The following is a 15145-nucleotide window of genomic DNA, read 5'->3' as shown; positions in this document are numbered from 1 at the left end:
AAAACTGCTTAGACCCATATGCGACCAGGTAGTCAGTTCACTCCGAAAGCTATTCAAGTGTTCAAAAGTTTCGCCACTGCCGCACCTGCAGTGATGGAGGTCGGTACGCAAAGCGGAATCCCTAAGGATTTAATTGGAGGAGCCATTGGACAGTTATGCAATGAGGAGGGGGATGCCACATCCAACGGCGGTGTGCCCTTCAAGGCTGCAGAGATACGATTATATTCCCCACCACCACTGAAAAACAGCAAAGCACAGGTCATGCTGCTCTTCCGTGGCACAAAGTTCGTAACTGTCGAAGAAAGTATTGGGGCCGGACCGGAAGGAACGATTTTGTTTTTCTCAAGTTCATTGCTTGTTGCGCTCCCATACGGAGTGCTTCAGGAGGGGGAATCCAATGCGTTTCGCATCACGTTGTGTCGCGTGGAGCGGCGGCCCGATTCAGCTATTCTCGACAAGTCCCACCTACCAGATAAAGAGCTGGCAATATTGGAAAAACATGCTAACGATGTGGAGAAACTTAAAGCGTCGGTCAGTCAGTGGCCGCACGAAGGCAGTGATAACACTGTATACGACGGCACAATGGAATATGGGGACTACGGAATGGTTTATTGCTTTAATACTAACTATGTAGGGGTAAGCACACTGCTGAGCGCGGATGTGCAATGGGGTGAGAGTACTGACACATAGTTCGGAGGGGAAACGTGTGTAGAGGTACTGAATCAACAACACGTAGTGGAATATCAACGGTAACAGACATGAGGGTATGTCTTCAACTTTAAGCAGCGTCCTCTGGGAGACACTTCAAGAGCATGGATTGCTTTTAAGAGACCTCAAGCAGTATTGTTTTCTGTCTAACTAGACGCACCCCGCAAGGCGGTGGTGATCAAAATTTGTTTGTAGATCATAGTTCTCATACCTTTCGCAGGAAGCAGTAACGCTTGGTATTTATTTTATACCATCGTAACCACTCCCTCTAACTTTTTGCTTAACGTTTCTGCAACCGGTAGAGTAGTAGAATTTAAATACTTTGTTGCTTCTAGAGGGTCCACCATGCGTTGCCATGTGATGGGGCCCAGCGGGCACAAGTCCGAGTACCACTGCGCCACGTTGCTGGGGAACTGGCAGGAAGAACGGCGGTCCTTCGGTTTCGTGGACCCTGCACGTGAGCCCCTTAGCTACATGACGGTTTACAAGGACTCCTTCCGAGGCACGAAGACGGATGAAGAGCTGGCCAACGCGAAGCCACCAAGCTGTTTCCACGAAAACGCGCTACCGGAGCTTCTTTTTTACCATAACGAAATCACAAACCCGCCCAAGAACCTCCTTACTGTGAACGAACTAAGCTACACCAACGCCAAGGGAGGGGAGGAGGTGAATACTCTTCACGATATACTACACAAGGAAGGTGTCTCAAAGAAAAGGGACAAAACGATTGCCATCCGCCGTGAGCTGGGCTTCATTGGATACGGGGCACCCCATGAGGGCAGTTTGCTGGCGAGCAAAGGGGCGACGGCAACTCCTTTAGATTATACCATGCGGTGCGGCACAACCACAGATCAAAACTTTCTTGAGAGCACGCGCGGTGGTTGTTACAAGCCACCAGTGATTCCCGCCATCGGTCGCATGCAAGAAAAGCAGCGACTCCTGACAACAAAGAACGTAACAGTAGACGCCACTGGAGAATATCTCAAGGACAATATTGACGAATATCCCGCCACAAGCAGTGAATGCTGGGGAATGTTCATGAAATTTACAGACAATATGAAGGGGAAGAAGCTGCGTGAGTGCTACGAAGATTAGTTTCTTTAAGGTAAGTACCTACAGACGTATGAGACTTATGTATGTGTGTGCGTGTGTGTCTTTTTGCCGTTGTTGTGCGGGTCTGACAGGATGAACGCAAAGAAAATTGAATGTCACAAAAAAAAATGTACAAATGAGAACAAGAGTGAGTTAGAGATAGAGGAGAAGATGAAAATGAAGAGGGAAGAAAAAAGAAAAAGAGTTAAATATGTGGGGTCACTTCGAGTCATCAAATGATTTCATTGCATATGCGTAAATGTATTTGAAACAATGGATATGTCTGATGTCTTGGAGAAGCGTGTATGTGTACATATAGCACTCGTCCCATCTTCTACTCTGCGTTTATTTAACAGTTGTGTGCCCAAACCTGTTGCATCCAATATAGATAAAGACTCCCTTCCGGGTCGTCCTCACCCCGTATTGTAAACACCTGTCCACACAGATATAGGCTTAGACAACCATGTATTTGCTTGCACAGCCAGCATCACATTGGTGGAGTAGCATGATGGTGACATGGCTACCGCGCTCCTCTGCATGTCGGTGTTAGAAGGCCGTGATATTTTTTGTCGTTTAGTTTCTACCTTTAATGTCCGACGACTCCTTCACCCCTACGGCGTCGTTGTGGCATTGTTAAGGTGTTTCCACGGTCCCTCGCATACATACGCGTGCCCAAGAAACCAGGAAATGAGATGAAATGGCTTGTTGCATTCAACTGTTTGTTAGTTGAGGAGGGCTGTCTTAGTCACTCCGCGCCACAGGTAATCAAAGAGGATGTTTCGGATCCTGCTTTGATATAACGTTGATTTAATAGTGGGTGCACTTATTGCTTAAAGTGTTCTGGGCCTGGGGAAAGGGAGGGGTATGGTGTTGAATTGCCCCCACAGGTAAAAGATCTTTGGATGGTTTCTCATTCACCCGCAGCTGATTGTTTGGTGGCATGTACATCTGTATTTATTTAATGATTTACGTATACGTATGCGCGGGCGAGTGCGGGGCCATGAGTGTTCAGCGCCAGCGATCTGACCTTGTTTGTGCGTTTTCACTACTCTTTTTGTTAGTACGTACTTCACTTTTGGTGCTCTCTTTTACAACGTGTCCTTCCCCCCCCCGTCAGGAATCTACCCCGCTTTTTGTTAGAAAGATATTCCCGTTGAAGCACTCCGCACCTGTAACGGCAGCAGCAGACAAGTGGCACTGTATATCTGCGCTCCGAACTTAGCAACATCAAGAAAGGTGAAAAATAAAGAGGGAGGAGCTACAAAAAAGTGGGACACAAGTTCACTTGTTCTTATAGATGCAAAGCACGAAAGGAACGACGTTGCCAAAGCAGCGGCCAGCCTCCACTGCACCGTTGGAGGCTACGAAAACGCTTATGCCTCTTCATGAGCTGCCGTCGTTCCGTAGGGATTTATTGAGTCGGTCAGTGTTCGTCCTTGGCTTGCGAACCACGGCGGAGATGCGTGAACTCCTCTCACTCATGAAGAGGCACTGTGGCATCATCACAGGTGCGTTCCGCGTTGCCGATTTTGCCTCAGGTGGCATGTCTACAGGAGGGTCGATGGCCGTACAGGGGACGGCCGTGGACAGCCGCAGCGCTCTTAGTAACGCAGGAGGGTGTGTGGTTGTTTGCCTGACGTTCCGGACGGAGGAGGGTGCTCATCTTGCTCAGCGCATGGACAACACAGCCCTCGTCTATGGAAGCCGTTTTGTAGTGCTTCCAGCCACTCGCTTCCATCAAAACATCTCTCAGGTGTCCTCAAAGAAGCAAAGGAATATGCCCCAACACGAGCGACTCTGGCAGTTGCTTTTTTCCCCTACAGTGGGCGGCAGCAACATTGACTGGGCGGCTGCGGCGGGGGCCGTCAATCGGGGCGAGTTGTTGATGTTGCACCCCTCAGATTTACCTGTAGATGTTACAAGTGACGGTACGAGCAGCGGTGGTGGTGCGAGTGGTGCTGCCTACATGAAGAGACAGGTTGATGGGGGAACTCATAGTACTGGCGACGACGACAAATTTCGGCTCTCCCACTACCCCGCGGCTGCCGCGCCCGCTGACGACCTCAACGGCGCAAGAAACTTCTCAACAACACCAGCGACAACGACGGCCGTCACGGCGCCCGTCCCGCTGTACACACCCAGGGCTGCCGTGGACACTGAAAACCTCGGTCGCTCCAATACACTCCAACAGCAGTACTATAACGACGTGTATGAGTCCTCACGCACGCCCTTCCTCTCGACGGTATCTGATATTGCCTCATCCATACTCACATCTACGGGCAGTGGAAACACCGAATATATTCCGCGGGTGGGCCGCGCCGCCCAGCAAACTGACTTGTACGGTTCTCCGCCTCTTCGTCAGCGTGTTGAACCGTCTAGGGGTCAGCCCCTCGCTGAAAGAGTTACTGCCCACAGCCAACGTCTTACCGTTGAAGGGAATGAGACCGAATCCCGTACCAATAACGTCACAACCAATTCGGTGTATATACCCAGGGTGCATTCGCTCGGTAGCCTTGTCATGGATGCCCTGCCCTTCGCTTCCTCACTCATTTCCACACTGCTGCGTGCAGTTTCTTCTCCGTCGCAACAGCATCTCACGGCAGATGCAACCGCCGGTTACGAGAGGATCAACGAGGGGGAGGCAGAAGAATCCAGAATCAGGGAAATGCTCGGCATGGGGGACTGGCGAGATGCGCGGGGTCGGAAACGCATGCGCCATGGGGAGGATGCGCACGGGACACCAGTTAGGTACATTAGCAGTAGGGGGAATGAAGTGGCAGGCACCACTGAGGAGAAGTTTTACAATTTCGAGGGTGGTTTCACCACCCTCAGCCCAGACGTACTAAACACTCGATTTTCCCCCTCGGGGATGGCGGCGGTGCCAATGACAGTTGATGGAGGAGAAGCGGGGGGTGGGGTCACTGGTCCCATGGGGAGTTTTTATGCTGCTGGCAGACGCCATGGTGGGGGCCAAGATCTGCGCCGTTCACTGCTTCATGCAATGATGAGTGCCGCCTCCCTCCGTGCCCAAGGAAATGGCAGTGGCGTCGGTAATGACAATAGTGATTTGACGGCGTCGGCCGCTCGATCGGACTTACCTTTACCTCCCGTCCCGGACAATGCGAGTAATGAAGAAGTACGGGAGTATATTATGCGAAATGTTCGATTGCTTCCGGCAGAGGGACAGCGACAGCAACAAATGAGGTATGTTAGGGGGACGGATGTTGCTGCGGCGGCGGCGGCGGCGACCACCACTCCTGCTGGTGGTGGATCGTCATTTATTCCTTTCGTATCTGCAGTGAGTTCGTTATTTCGGCGGGTGAACTCCGTGTGGAGAGGCTGAGCATTCCGTGAAGGCGGGTGTGCGACTTGCTGCCGTTGGTTTTGGTGGCCGACACCAAGACGGGTATGAAAGTAGAAAAACAGAAAAGAAGAGATGCTAGAATGAATAACGTGGCGTCACACGGATATCTTAGCATTCCTTTGCAAACTTCTTCGACCAGAACAATTTCATGGCCGTGCGTTGGTCTTTCACAGGAACAGAAAACTTCCCCCCCCCCTCTCTCCAATGCAAACAAAAAGAAAGAACACGCCTGGTTACTTTCTGCTAAAAGGTATGCACTTTCACCCGACATGGTGCCGAATCGCTCAATGGTCGCACAGTAACCAAAAAAAAAAAGGAAATCAATGCGTGAATGTCGGAAGGAAGCAAGGAGGTATTATGGCGTTTTTTTGTAATTTTTTTTTTCTTTTCCTGCTCAAGAAGAGTCGTGGTGACCTTCCCAAGTGGCTGAGCAGTTTCCTCTCGACCATGCCGCTTCAACATAACCCTCCGGGGGTGCAAATTGAGGAAACCTGCTGAGGAAAGAAGTGAAGAAGAGAGCCCTCTTGAGGAGTAATATCCGTGTCTACACCAACTTTCTTTTGCCTTTTATTTATTTTTTCCCCCTCCATTCTTTCACTTACTTTACTTTAGTCCGCCAGGGGGGATGCGGCGTGGCGTCGGTGTCGCCCATGTACAGAAGTCGCGGGAGACGAAACGGCAAATGACCGACTTGGGCGCGCAGCTCACAGCAGAGCGAGCGGGACAAATTGCGGACCAACTGGAAAGCCTTGAAGAGCAGCTTCGTGTGCTCGCCCGAAAGCACAAAGATGAAATTAAACGCGACCCCGTTGTGCGCGCTCGCTTTAAGCAGGTGTCAGACTCTCTTGGTGTGGATCTGATCTCCTCCAAAAAAAATGTTTTTGCTGGTTTGCTGGGGTTGGGTGATTTCTACTACGGTCTCGCGGGCAAGGTGGTAGAAGCGTGTATGAAGGAGCAAAAGTTCTTTGGATCATACGTTCCGCTGGCGCGGGTTGTGCATGTTATGAACAAGCAATACGAGATGAGCGCGCAAGGTGGAAAACGGTGCGTCATTTCGGAAGGAGATGTTCGCATGGCCCTCAGTAAATTGCACGTGTTGGGAGACGGTTACAACATCGTGAAGTTAGGGAGTGTGAATTACATTCAAACAACACCCGATGGAAGCCGTGGCGTTGATCATGTCCCAATTTTGGAATATGTTCTAGCCAAGCAAGAAAAGTTGGTTGCGAACTACCGGGCAGCGCACCGCAAGAGTAACTCGAGAGATGCGGTGAAACCGTTGGGGGGGCCCCTCAGGCATGTGGGTGTGTCTTGTTTCCCATTGAAGGGAGGAAAAGAATTGGTCTGCAGCGACGCAGTTGGGAAGTCATCTACCGCCGCGAAGGAAAACAACAGCAGCAGTGAAAGCAATGAAGACGTGCCGTTTGAGGTCGTGTGCGTCTCTGTCACTCATGATGAACTGGAAAAGCACCTCGTGTGGCAGTCACATCGGGTTGAAGCGGCGCTGCAGTGTCTGGTGCGGAGTGGTTCGGTTTGGATTGAGAGCGTAAAAACATCGACTGAAGAGGTGCCCCCAACCACGTGGATTAGTTGGCCTACAGCCAAAGGCAAAGTGGCGTCAGGCACAGAGACGATTTATTGGTTCGTTGGTGTCGCCTCTGGTAACTGAGTGTACCAGTGGGGGAACTACGCAAAGGCAAAATGCGCTCCGACAACAGGGTCAGTCGTGAGGGTGAGTTTCGGCTCGCCGTATTTTTTAATACGTTGTGAATGCTTCTTTTCTTTCTTTTTTCAGTCATGTAGAATCCTCCTGCTGACTATCCTGAACCAACACCTGCGGGTGCTTTGTTCTCTCGCTCGTGGGCAAACGCAGGTTTTGCAGCTCTCATGGATTTCGTCACTCCCGTACCCACCAACAGACACACACGCAAACACACACATCACTACAAATCATTACCCTTTTGAAAGAAGTGTCTCTTCACATCTGTTCGTTTCTTCATGCAAGAAGCCGCCGGTTCCCTGCGATCCATACCTGCGGGGGCGTACATTGTCGTGTAGTGCAGTGTATTCGCCCTGTCCGTGCGAAATGAACCGCCAGCAACGCCAGCCGCAAGGAGGTCTAACCTCTAGAAGCGTGAACCTGCCTCCGCGGTCGGCTAACTTAGCGAATAAAACATCAACCGTCACGAAACCGTCTGCATCGCCACCGGCGTCAGCAACCTCACGGTCAAACCGTAAATCTGATCCAGCATCTAACGAAAAGGTAAGCGACTCTAAGCTAGAGTATGAAAACGCCTTAGCGCAGCTCCAGCTCATACAGCAGAAGCTGCGACAGCAGGCACTCACCGCCTGCCACCTGGAGCGTGAAGCACTGGAATTTTACTACTCACATGTCATTTGTTTTGAAGGGTACAGCGGCGAACCGATGCCCCAGCAGCAGAGCAGTTCACATCATTACTACTTCAATAGCACTATAGCGCGGGCGCGGCAGACGGACCGCGAACGGCGCGCAACTGAAGAGCAACAGCTGCAGCGGGAGAGATGTCGCGTGGAACAGCTCGAAGAGGAGCTCCGCAGTTCGGTGGTGATGAAACGATTAGAGGAGGAGCGCTGTGCCGTTCGCTCAGCGGAGGCTGAAAAGGAGGCTTTGGAACGGCAGCTCGCGCAAAAGCATGCAGAGCGCAACTCGCGTGAAGAGGAGCTGCAGAAGCAGCGAGAGAAACTACAGCAAATGCGGCGGGAATTCCTCGAGCGAGAGGCAGGGATTCGGCAGCTGGAAATAGGTAAGCGCAAACAGATGGAGGACATGGAGACCATACGTCTGCAACTCAAAACACAGCGCGGTGAACTGGATTCAGCCCAAACGGAGCTGCAAAGAAGAGAGAAGGTAGTTGAAGATCTGCAACAGACTATTGAGCGCCTCTCACGCAAAAAATAGGACCACCTTCCCGCATTTCAGGTGGACAGAAAGGGTTAAATGTCCATAGTTGTCCACGACAGACGTGCGCACGCATTCACAACCCCCTTTGCATGCCACACAACATGAAAAAAACGTGCTGCCGTTTTCAAGCAAAGAAAAGAAAAACGCTTGGGATTGCAAAGGCACAAAGAAAGTAGAGGGGGAGTTTCGTCCGTGACTCATCCCCACACACTCCCCCGCACACACTCATCGTTTCCAGCGCTTCTACATTCCCACGGCCCTTTATTCTTTTTCCATTTGTAAGAGTTTTTTTTTAAGGGTAGTGCTGGCGTTCGACTTCCTCCTCACTTCGTTTTGTTTTTACGTTGTATTCACACCAATCCCACTCTCTCGTATCTGTAGACACCTTTAATGCAATGGACCGAGAAAAGCAGAACAAGGACAGCAGAACTCGTGGAACCCGTGACATTAGAGAAAGGTGGACAGAATGTTAGGCTTCAAGGCACTAGTGGCGTTAAGTTGGTGAGGTCGCACAACACCAACAAAAGGACTTATGAAAGAGAAATAAAATCCATGTTCTAAATTTTTGTCTGTGTTTGTTTTTCTCCCTCTTCCCCGCTTGTTATTGGTTAATTGGGCATTTTGGTGTTTCTGTTTAAATCGCTGTCATCTATTAATTTCTCCTCAACTTAATAGCCGCACGGTTGAAAGGATCTTTAAAACAAGGGAAAGGTGCACAGGGAGGAGAGAGCAGTGTGTACAGTTGGCAAATGATGAATCCGGAGGACGTTCTGCAGAGTATCGCAAATGTGTGCCGTACCGGCCACCTTGGAGACGCGGCGGCTGCAGGTATAAAGGCTTACATAGCAGCGCCATTCAAACACAGCAACACGAGTCATAGCTCTACCACTGTCACGAACTCTAGCACTATGGCTAACATCCCTCCCGCCAACGTCACTGCTGCTCCACCAACAGGTTTAGGAGGGGTTGGGGGTGGATTTACGACAAGCATCCAACAGCAACCATTCGCGTTATTGAACACAGTGAAGGACACCCAGGCGAGTCACGTGACTGCTACTGATGAACTGGACGAACAGGTGTCCAAGATTAAAAGTTTGATGAATCTTCTGTTGCTTTGTGGTGATCCCGAACGTTTTGGAAGTGTCACTTGTGTAATAGCCAGTATTGCCCCCACCGTCTCGTCAAACGTCGTGAACTTCATCAAAACTGAGATTTCACCGACGTCGCTTTCCCTTATAGATCACGGCCCCGTTGCTTCCTCTCTCGCATCCAATGGGAAGTCTAACCCCGTGCTCCTTGCCGCACAGTGCCTCTTCCTGTTGACCCGCCATTTTCAAATGAACCCAGACGTTGTGCGAGGGATATGCGAGTTGTTGGAAATACTCCTGCAGGAGATGTCTTGCCACACGAACAGCAGTACAACCAGCGCAGCGTCGTTCCGGCAGCACCCTTCAACGCGGGGCTTGTGTGCGCTCACGTGGTTCGTGACCATGTCGTTGGTGAACACTCTCGCCGTATGGCAGAAGCTCCGTGGTGCCACCGGTGTCGCCCAAGAAAATGCGTTGCTGGGCTCCAATATCGTTGCCGACATCGAAAAATGGGCAACTAATCTCCATGCAAGGCTCGAGCGCACGCAGGACACGGGGTTCTTATCTTCAAGTCTTCAGATGCGCAGAGGAATCAGCCAGCAGTACCAACACGATGAAGCGGCGTGGCGCGGTGGAAACGGGAAGCGGCCTCGGTGGCTGGTCATTGTGGATGGATACATGAGCATTGTCTTGCTAGCACTCGGAATGTTTCTCTGCGGCAAAGGTGATGAGCGCGGACTTGACAAGGCAGTTGAGGCATTCGTTGGTGACTGTGCACATTCAACCGGTGCTGGGCGTCGTGGTAAAGTGATGAAGTACATTGTGGATTTAGCCCCACTGCAAGCCATGCTCGCTATTCCACTAGAGTGCATCTACATTATTCCGTATGAAATGGCGGCATACATGTTTGACGAAATGCTCGTTGCGGTCAAGCATGTGGCGGACATTGACGTTAGTTCCTGTGTGCGGTACTTAGAAGCACTGCAATCAAAAAGCGACGCATCTTATGCCATAAAGGGTGACGTTGCAGCAGCTGATGGTGGTTTACAACGTCCCGAGGCAAACAAGGCACAAGCGGGGGAAGAACCCTTCATATCTGAAACGGCACACATACTTCGCGCCCTTACCATCTGCTTAGAAAACCTTCCATCAACGGTATTAAATCCTGATATTGATGTGGACTGCGCCGTTACGTTCTTCATATTTAAAAACTGTGTGACGCACATGCGAGCCATCTTCGAAACGCAGCGATCCAGTGGGGCATGGGAGGCCTACACATTGAAGGTGGTGACGCGGTTCTTAGACGTACTTGCAATGATTGGTAGGAACCCGCAGTATACGCAACGAGTGGTGGCGCTGTTCTCTGAAATGCAAGTGAACTGTGCAGAACTCCAGTGGTCGTCCCTCATCGCCAAGGCGCAAGCGTGTGCAGGGGCGAGTGGTGATGCAGTTCCGTTGACGTTGTGCGACAACGGGGGAAGCATGGCAGCCCTAAGGAAACCGTCGGTAAGTGGTGCGGCTGCTCCAGGACGACACAGACAGTTCACACCGGAGTATCTACAGGAAAAACAACAAGAATTCGCCTCCAGTGTATTTGTGCTCCTGCGACAAATGGCAACGCATCCGCTTTTGAGCGAACAAGTGAGGCAACACACAACGCTTAACGTCGTACTTGGATTCCTCCACGCTACCAAACTGTCACAGTTGGTCCTGGGGAGAGTGCTCTCGCTCATTGGCTCACTCATCACAAATCACGAAGAAGCGGCATGTGTTTGGACTTATCTGGAGGAGAGCCATCTCATCTGCAGCACTGAAAATGCGGCAGCGCAAACCAAGGGTGGGCAAGGATCTTCCACCGTCATGGGTAACAAACAGAGGCAGGGCGATAACGTCGCTGTGACGGTGGAGGCACGCTCCCTCCTGGGTCACTGTCAGTATGAGTGTCATCACGCAACATACAGCATCACCATTGGGTTCCTTGACCTAATGTTGGCTATGTTTAAGTATCACCGACCCGACGTGACGTGCCTACCAACTTACGCAACGATTATTCGCTTTATTTCCGAGGAAATCTTCCGAGGAGTTAGCAGGCGCTCCTTTTCATGTGAGAAGGAACGGTACATTGTAACTGCTTTAGCTGCCGTTGTGCTGAACCGTGCGCTCTCTTTGCACCTCCCACTTCATGGGAAAAATAATGTTCCATCGTTTCAACTGGTTATGGCGTGCTCTAAGGCACCGGCAGATGTTCTTGGAGAGCTGCTTCATATCATCGGAGAGGCGGCAGGAGCGCTCCACGAGATGGACAACTACCAGCGGGCGGCGGTTCGTCAATGTTTGGCTCTGTTGAGGACAGCCATTACAGTAAAGGAGGAGCAGAGACTAGACAATATATTCACTTTTGATGCAAGGACGCACAGCAGTAAAGAGTTCGCAGCTCAACTGCTACCGTTATGTGTCTCTTTTGACAGTCTTTTGGCCAATAAGGCATTGCAGGTACTACTGCTTCTGCCACACTCAACACTCAGCGAGGCGGCGAGGTACTGGGACGGTAGACCCGATGCGCTAGAGACGGTTATAACGCCATATGTGTCGACTCTGCGGGAGGAGGCCGTGAGCAACCCTGTCATTCACGCACCCCCAGCGCTCGCCGTACTCGACAGCGACGAGGTGCAGCTGTTGATGCCATATGTAGAGACCGAGACAAAATCACTCATGTTAGATCTCCTCATTCAACACGCGGCCGCCCCACAGCCGTCTATCACTTCATGGCTGTGTGGCTATCAAATGTACGGTTCCACAGAGGAACTGCTACCCGGGTACTGTCTCGAGCCTATCATTGATGGCGCACGCAGTCGCGTACTCGAAGAAAAAAGCCCGCATATTGCTGTCAAGTACGTGAAGCTGTTGTATCAGCTGCGCGCTAATCCCTCCTTGTGCACACCAAGCTTGAAGCGCCTCATGAGGGAGCGGGGAACTGACGAGATGTTCCATGTTTTGAAGACGTTGCGGCCAGATCAGTGCCCCCCGCTCGTGATGAGTAAGTACGCCTTTGTAATGAAACTGTTGGGGCTTGAACTCTTTAGCGTCGGTACGGAGTTCCTAGAGGAGCTGAACGCCTTATCACCCTTGACGCCTCATGCCAGCGTGGTCGAGCTCCTCTTCCAGTTGTTGCAAGCGGCACCACCGCACGAACTGTACAGACAGACCAGTGAATCAGGCGCACAACTAGTTCTGGAAGACCATAACAACGGTGTCGCTTTGGACTTTGCTCAATGGCCCTCATCATGTCTCATGTCTCTTCCGCCGTTCCCCGCAAACTGCGTAGCGCCTGGGGGGGCGGAGAGTTACGTCTTCCGCGCCAGCGATGATGTTCCACAGTATTCTATTCCTCGTTTGTACGAGGCGCTCCGAAGAGAGAACATTGCAAACAAGGGGGAGGCCCCATCTGGAGCGGAGTTGCGTGAGCAATTGGGAGTTTTCGCGCGGGCAAATGAATGTCTTCTTGCCTACGCGAGTGCGGTGCAGTTTCTCGACGGGTGGTGCACTTTAACGAATATCACCGTAGTCGTTCTTGACCGTATCAGCCATGAGCGCGTGGTATACTTGGCGCGGTCTATGCTGGGCAGCGTGCAGTTAATATCCAATCTTACCGTGGCGGCACAGGAACAAATTGTACATCGGGTAAGTCGGACAATGTCAACCCTTGCGGCGCAACTAAGACGGAAACTGGGAAGAAACACGAATGGAGAAGGGCTTAGCGGCGCCACAGCAACGTGTGCAGGGGATGAAGGCCCTGTGGAGGCAGACGTGAGCGTGCCGCAGACCGCACAGCAGGATGTGACCAGCTTCCTCCAGGTAACAGGTACAAAGATTTCGGCTTTTGGGACAAATGCAAGTCTAACAAGGGGACGGTTAACTGGCGGTAGCAAAAGGGATCCAAGGGGAGCTGTTGTAAGCCGCATGGACGCAACGGGAGTCATCTCAACACTCGTGGAGGCCCCCAGCCGCGCGGCCATACATTCGGAGAACCTTCAGCTGCTGAGGACCCTCTTGATTGTTACCGTCCAATGGGGATCGCGCGTCCCTCAGGCACGTCAACATCTCTATGACGCCATTTCAGCATTCCTTAGCATTTCTGGAACGAATGTGGATGACATTACGCTTCAGCAATACCATAATGCCCTTTTTGACATCCTCGTCCAAGACACATCGGCAACTGCTACAAACGGTAACAAGTTTGCCGCCTTACCCCTTCTTAGTCAACTCATGTATATCTCCCCCCAGTTGTGTGAGTTACTTTGTGTATCACTTACCAATGACGGGGTCAGTCCTCGACTGATGTCGTGTGTGGCGCAGTGCTTTCAGGCGATCGATGAATCTATCTGTGCATTTTTCAGCCACGGTGGTGCCAGCGTTTCGTCTATTCTGTGGTTTGTGAGGGTCGTGTTCGACATGTTAATGGTCATCTCTCAGCGGCACTCCCTGCAGCTGTTTCATGCGAATGCTCTCACTCACTGTATGGGGATGAAACTATGGAGTACCTGCGCGCGTATAATGTTGGGCCACGTGAAGTACGCCGCGGGTACGTCGCTGTCTAATACAGAAAATATTGAAGTGTTTAAAGAGGTCATCCACAATGTCCTGCTTTCTACCATACGTTGGTTCAACGCAGTGCTCTCGGCTTTGGATAACTCGGAGTCTGCACTAGGCGCCGTCGCGGATTTTGTATTTTCCCAGCAGTTACTGTTTCAAAGCGTACTGGTTTCGCCTACAACAAGCGAGCACCGACGCTTCATCGACACGCCAACACTCGAGATGTATGGTGAAATTGGGGGCCTGCTCCTGCGTCTAGCTTCATCGCCGCTGGTGGACGAATGCCGACCGTTTGTGCAACTTTTTGCCTTGACCGAATTGCTGGATGTCCTGACGCGAAGTGAGTTCATCAACACGCCAATCTTTCTCGAAGACAGAATGCCAAACTCAGTGGCGGCGGTTCCTCTTTCGAGCAGCCAATCGGGGTCTCTTCCCTCCATATATCAGCGGCAGCTGATCGCAGTTGCAACGCAGAACATCGTCCTCTTTATTTTCTTCGTCGAGCGACTGGTACAGCATTTCAACGGCTATGAGGGAAATGTCCCTTCAGCTCAACAACAGCCGGAGTTGCAGAAAAAGAGTTACCTGCGCGACGACCCGCGTAGCAGGTTCCTTATCACGACAATCACCGAAAATGTTGTGGCTATTATGGAAAAGTTCTGTGATGGTCAGGTCCTACACGTGGCGACGGTTGTGCCGTACTTCGTTGCAACCCACAGTCTTGTACTTTTGTTGCATGCATTCCTTCTGGTGGACCGCGCCTTCTCTCTAAATAATGTTAACTCGAACAATCAATGGGGTGGCATCGTGCACGCCCTTGAAGAGGCCCGGCGTGTTGTGGGTCTTTGGCGAGCGCTTCACTCGGATTATCATAAGGGAGTCAAGGTAAGCCGCACCGGAGGTCGCTGGAGTGTTGCCGCCCCATCCTTGAGTAATCAGACCTTACATCATGCAGCAGTTATGCCGGTTCCTCCGGCAGAAGTGGAAAGCCCCTCCGCTGCTGGCAGTCGAGCAGCTGCTGGTGAAATGATTCATGCGGACAACGCGGCCCTGGCGCCAGCGGAAAACGGCACGAATATGGCGTCCATCACTTCAGGTACAGTTTGCGATCGGACAACCATCGGTGCGCTGGTGGAACTCTCGAGAATCGGCTGCATGGACACTGTGAGTGATGAGCCGCCTGTGTACAAAGCAGTCGATCAGGTAGTCTTGATGGAGTCATTCTTGCGACGGGTGAAGGTGGCAATCTCCAATGCGTTGCGGGAGGCCTCCCGTATGTGAAAGGGTAAAGGGAAATGGTGTATCAGAACAGAATCAAACTTTGAGGAATAGCGTAGTGTGATGGAAGTGATGCTGAAA

At 51.5% G+C, this 15145-nt stretch overlaps 5 protein-coding genes and 1 pseudogene across 6 annotated transcripts; all 6 read left to right on the top strand.

Moving 5' to 3' along the window:
• Nucleotides 1–18: 18 nt before the first annotated feature.
• Nucleotides 19–712, top strand: TEOVI_000887500:pseudogene (annotated as a pseudogene). Its single transcript is given in 2 exon segments — nucleotides 19–675; nucleotides 677–712. Coding segments are annotated over 2 exon segments (693 nt in total).
• Nucleotides 713–1053: 341 nt separating this feature from the next.
• TEOVI_000887400 (uncharacterized protein) lies at nucleotides 1054–1803 on the top strand (the record flags this gene model as incomplete). The annotated part of the gene is made up of 1 exon (XM_067221585.1): nucleotides 1054–1803. One exon carries the CDS (start codon nucleotides 1054–1056, stop codon nucleotides 1801–1803), a length of 750 nt encoding a protein of 249 aa, XP_067077686.1.
• Nucleotides 1804–3097: 1294 nt separating this feature from the next.
• TEOVI_000887300 (uncharacterized protein) lies at nucleotides 3098–5143 on the top strand (the record flags this gene model as incomplete). Its single annotated transcript, XM_067221584.1, has 1 exon — nucleotides 3098–5143. One exon carries the CDS (start codon nucleotides 3098–3100, stop codon nucleotides 5141–5143), a length of 2046 nt encoding a protein of 681 aa, XP_067077685.1.
• Nucleotides 5144–5789: 646 nt separating this feature from the next.
• Nucleotides 5790–6833, top strand: TEOVI_000887200 (EAP30/Vps36 family, putative; the record flags this gene model as incomplete). The annotated part of the gene is made up of 1 exon (XM_067221583.1): nucleotides 5790–6833. One exon carries the CDS (start codon nucleotides 5790–5792, stop codon nucleotides 6831–6833), a length of 1044 nt encoding a protein of 347 aa, XP_067077684.1.
• Nucleotides 6834–7250: 417 nt separating this feature from the next.
• Nucleotides 7251–8102, top strand: TEOVI_000887100 (uncharacterized protein; the record flags this gene model as incomplete). The annotated part of the gene is made up of 1 exon (XM_067221582.1): nucleotides 7251–8102. The coding sequence occupies one exon, from the start codon at nucleotides 7251–7253 to the stop codon at nucleotides 8100–8102; it is 852 nt and encodes a 283-aa protein (XP_067077683.1).
• A 752-nt stretch (nucleotides 8103–8854) lies between these two features.
• On the top strand, nucleotides 8855–15067 carry TEOVI_000887000 (Nucleoporin; the record flags this gene model as incomplete). The annotated part of the gene is made up of 1 exon (XM_067221581.1): nucleotides 8855–15067. One exon carries the CDS (start codon nucleotides 8855–8857, stop codon nucleotides 15065–15067), a length of 6213 nt encoding a protein of 2070 aa, XP_067077682.1.
• Between the last annotated feature and the right edge of the window lie 78 nt (nucleotides 15068–15145).

Source organism: Trypanosoma equiperdum (genome assembly GCF_001457755.1).
Source record: "Trypanosoma equiperdum strain OVI genome assembly, contig: ctg_1470, whole genome shotgun sequence".
Taxonomy (NCBI): Eukaryota; Euglenozoa; class Kinetoplastea; order Trypanosomatida; family Trypanosomatidae; genus Trypanosoma; species Trypanosoma equiperdum.
Note: the sequence above shows the minus strand (reverse complement) of the source record. Positions and strands in the feature narration are given on the sequence as shown.